This window comes from Fukomys damarensis, unplaced genomic scaffold, assembly GCF_012274545.1.
Source record: "Fukomys damarensis isolate Sample0158 unplaced genomic scaffold, DMR_v1.0_HiC HiC_scaffold_8, whole genome shotgun sequence".
Taxonomy (NCBI): Eukaryota; Metazoa; Chordata; class Mammalia; order Rodentia; family Bathyergidae; genus Fukomys; species Fukomys damarensis.
The window spans coordinates 14120815-14125453 of record NW_022900920.1 but is presented as its reverse complement, the minus strand read 5'-3'; the positions used below and the strand labels follow the sequence as shown (position 1 = coordinate 14125453).

The following is a 4639-nucleotide window of genomic DNA, read 5'->3' as shown; positions in this document are numbered from 1 at the left end:
CACATTACCACTCCAAAAGGTTATAAATAGGGGAACACAAAGGAAAGGAACCAAAGCAATTTCAAAGTCCAGCAGGGCAAACATTAAATCCCATAGTTCCATGTAAAGCATCCAAGGCAACCTGTGGAAAGATATGAACTTCAAAGGGCTTCAGTGGCTCTGCCCCTATGGCACTGTTGGTGGTTGCAGCTCCCACAGCTTCTCTGTTGGGCTGTTTCTGCTCCCACTTTGCAGGTTTCCTCAGACAATCCACATTCCTGGCTTCTCCAAACTTCATACACACAGCTTCACTGCCCTCTTGGGGGCACACTTCTAAAATCTGGGCCAAAGCCCTCCTGATGCTACAACTCTTGCATTCCGTGCACACACCTAAAACCAGCACCACATGGATGATGCCAAGGTCTGCCACCAGCTAAAGCAGTAGCCAAGCATCCTTCCATCTTGGCTGTATGGGTCAAGTGCCTATTAACTAAATCTTGAAGAACAACTTCCCTAGCCTGTCACCATTGTGGAACATGGTACTCTAGAGATCCCGCCACAAAGTAAAGTCTTTCACTTTTGCAATTTTGAGGCTGCAAAGGCTGGAGTCCTGATGACTTTTGTGATGGCCTTAGGCATCTTTTCCATTGTCTTCTTCTGAAATACTTGACTTATTTCTTGCTGGTCTTTTCAGCTCTTCTCTATTCTCCTCTGTTTGCAGGCTGCAACTTTACTGGAGGTTCCTTCCTAGTCAAACTCAGAATGTTTTGAATCATTCTCCTGAACTCTTTGCTCTTTTATTCTCAACATAAATCTGGCCAAAAGACCCCAACAATAACAAAGTCACTACCTCAACATTAAACTGCCTTGAAATTTCTTCCAGAAGATTAGTCTGCTACCCTTAATCTTAGTCTCAGGTAGTCTCTGGACATGAGCAAAATGCAGACAAACTTTCTGCTAAGCCATAATACAAACTATCTGGTGTCCAACAGCCTTCTTCCTAGCAGAAACCTCCTAAGCCTGGTCTTTACCAGCATCATTTCTGTCAGCATTCTGGCCTTCTGAGCGCTGACCAGATCTCCCATCAAGTACACCCTCTAGTTTTTCAGCTGGTTCCTCCAAACCTTTCCCAACTCTTACCCTTCCCACAAGTCAGCTCCAAAAGCTCCTAAACCACATGATCAGGTATAGTCACAGCAACAACCCCACTTCTCTGGTACCAAATTCTGTCTTCATTTCTTTTCTCTCATTGCTGAGACAAAAATACCCAACACCCAAAGTTAAAGGGGGAAAGGTTTATTTAGTGCACAGTTTGTAGAGGTTTCAGTCCATAATCCGCTAGCTCCAAGGCAGGGTAGCATGGCAGACAAGCATGACAGAGGAGAAACAATTCATGGCAGGCAAAAGATAGCAAAAGCAACCAGTAACCTTAACAGTGTCTGTGTTTTTCCTTTTGTATTGTATTCGGCTACAGGGATTACAGTAGTGCCAAATCAATCAGTGACTAATTGAGTAATTGCACACCCTTGATCCCAGCAGCTTATACTCTAGATCCAGCCAACTCTGAAAAAGCCTCATCTATGATTGTTGAGGTCTGGGGGGACATTTAGACACAAGCCATAGCAACCTATAATCTCAGTACTCTAAATGGCAGAGGCAGGAGAATCACAAGTTCAAGTCCAGCCAGGCAGCATAGTGACTTACCAAGATCCTGTCTCAAAATTTAAAAAAAAGGACCGAGGATGTAACATAGTACGAAGGTCCTGGGTTCAATCCCCAGAATCACTCCGCCCCAAAACAATTGGTCCTTTAAGGTCAGAAAGATATAACCAGTAGATGGTTCATTTCTGAAAAGTTATCTGTCCACCAGGCTCTTGTTGGGGTAAGGCTAGGACATTAATGTCCTAGAAATATGATAAGTAGGTATTGATTTAATTAGTAGCTACTAATTAAAATTCTGTGAAGATGATTTTTTTTTTCTAGGGAAAATGGCCCAAACTGCCCTCAAATATAACCACTCTATTTATCTAGTGTGAGTCTACATAAAGAATAAAGAAGTAGTAATAGGCTGGGGAAGTAGCTCAGTGGTTCCACCACCTGCCTGGCAAGCACGAGGACCCAAGTTTGATCCCCAGTACCAAAAAAAAAAAAAAAAAAAAAAAAAAAACGTAATAATAGGGTACAAATAGTATCAGCTGGTGGGGGAAGGGAGATACACAAATATATGATCTGATAATTTTAAAATTAAAAGATTTGCAAATAGAGAACATGGAATGATTAAACAAGAAATCATTACAAAAGGAATGTATTAGTCCAACACATCAATAGAATGAGTCTAAGGATTTGGCTGGAAAGCCAATGGGCCTTTTCAAGCAGCAGAAGTCCAAAGTCACACACTTCACACATCACTCTGTGACAATTTGTGGAAGGAATTACAACACCATGACAGTCCACCCACAGATAAGCCTCCTGCCTCCCTCTCTATTCCTTCTCTTCAACCCAGGTCTGTGAATCTGATACCTGTGAGAGCTGGAATGAAATGTCTCCCACTTAGTAAAGAACTTTGACCCTTTGGTCACAGATCTGGCCTTTGTGCACTTCAATTTCTTATTCATACACAAGGAATGTTACTTTTGAGAAATAAACAAATAGTTATTGGAGTTTTTACCAACATGTAAAGTGAATAAAGTTATATTCTATTACAACAATTGCATCTTTAATCTCATATGGCACCAGCTGTCTTTTAGAAAGTTATAACACACTGTTTGGATATATTCTTTGAACAGAAAAGAGTCTAATTAGCAAATAGCATATAATTAAATAATCCGTATTTTCAAGCCTTATGAATCACATGAATCTAAAGTCTTTAAATTGGGAGACAGGGGACATTTTCTATCATTCCTGATATTTAGGGAACTAGGTGTTTCAAGATCATAGTAATGTAATGTGTTCAATGTTTGCTTTTACTTTGAAGCTATAACCTCTTGTTAAGTTTAGTGATTAGGATGTGAGCTACCAAGAAAGAACAAGGGATATAATATCCATATAGATATTAGCTGGCCTGAAATAGGCAAAATAAGAAAGATACATGACAAGGAGTGGGAGTGGTTCAGGTTTCTGTCCATTTTACACAGAAAGCTAATGGATTTTCTGGACAAAACTGGCAAGGTAATTTTATAGAAGAACTAATTTTTAGGAGAGACAGTTAAAGCAGCAGGTAGATGCCTGTATTAAGTCCCTCAGTTGAGTCTCTATATAACAAGGTTGTGGCCTCCATGGGGGCTCTTTACATTTAATATTTCTTTCCTAGCCCTTATAAACTTTTGCTTGTTTATCATCATGGAGAGTCTGTTTGGAACAAGTATTGCTTTCAACTCAGAATCTCAGATGAAGACCCAACCATGTTAAATTTGTGCTCTTTCAAGAGTCCAGTGCCTGACTGCAGGCAGTGTCAGGGTGGAGCTCACCCCCACCCCAAAGTCCAGGACTTGCAGGGACAGACAGATTAGCCAGGGCTGAAGTTGGTATCAAGTACTGCACGTCAAGACAACCATCCTCCTGCACAGACTTCACGGCATTGACTGGTCCATCATTTCCTCCATTATCATTTTTATTCATTTTGTGGCCGCTGCTGGGGTTTGCCCAAAGTGGTCTCAAAGCCTGCATCGAAACATAGCTGTGTCTTCTTTAACACATAAGTCTCGCCACAGTGCTAAGCGAGACCTTTCCTAGCACAAACAGACCTTTCCTGGCCTGCGCACAAAAATAAGGTACCACTCTATCACGATAACCTCCGTAGTCTGTAAATCACAATATTACGCCCACATCTAAATTTTAAATGATGATCGAGAGATGTTGAGTTTTGTGTATTTTTAAAATAGTCTCTTTCACAGTGGCAAGTGCACCAAGGGCCCAGCTCTCTCCAGCTTTCTTCAGAATTTGGGAGGAGCCTCTGGGTTTGAGCCAATAATCAAGTACCAAAGGGAAAGCAGCTCCGAAAAAGCGGAAGTTCCTCACCTCTGAGTAGATTGGAATCCTTGAAGATTCTAGCCTAGGTGCGAGCAGCTGTTGCACAGGGCGCCTTGGCACTCTCGTGCCTCTCTCCTAACATTTTGTGAGCAAGGCCTGGAATGCCCTGACCCTTTAAAAAAGAAAGAAGTCCTTTAACTGAATTGAACCTGACCGAGAATGAAAAGCCAGATCTAAAAACAGATTTTCGGTCAGCCTCCGTCCCCGGATACTTCCTAGGACCCTTTGCCACCTGCGTGGACTCAGTAGATCGGGCGCAGCGAGGAGCGGCCGGGAGTCGCCAGGCGGCTTCTGCCGGCCCTCTGCTGGTGTTTCTCAGAGGCTGGAAGGGAAGGGGCAGGCAGACACCCGAGCACCAGGAGGGGGAGGTCGGTGTGCGTCCCGCCCATCAGTGAAGGAGGGGACTTCACGCGAAGCCGAACACTGATGAATCCCGACGAAGCGGGATCCTGGAGGACCCCGGGTTCATAGGTGTGGGGTGTAAAAGGGGGTCAAGTAGGAGGGCCCGAGGAAGGGCGCAAAGGGGCTCCCGGCGGCGGCTGTTAGCGAGAAGGATGCGGCGGCCGGGAAGAGGACGTTGGTCGCGGAGTAGGTGGGGAATGTCTGGAAGGGAAGAGCTCCGGGGCCCGGC

At 43.9% G+C, this 4639-nt stretch overlaps 1 protein-coding gene across 1 annotated transcript in view; it reads right to left on the bottom strand.

Moving 5' to 3' along the window:
- Window positions 1-2141: 2141 nt before the first annotated feature.
- The window catches only part of Nkx1-2 (NK1 homeobox 2), a 5245-nt gene continuing 2747 nt past the window's right edge, over window positions 2142-4639 (bottom strand). The window contains 1 exon segment of the mRNA XM_033761371.1: window positions 2142-4639. This exon segment is cut by the window's right edge and continues 290 nt beyond it. Coding sequence (XP_033617262.1) covers window positions 4474-4639 — 166 coding nt within the window. The 3' untranslated portion in view covers window positions 2142-4473.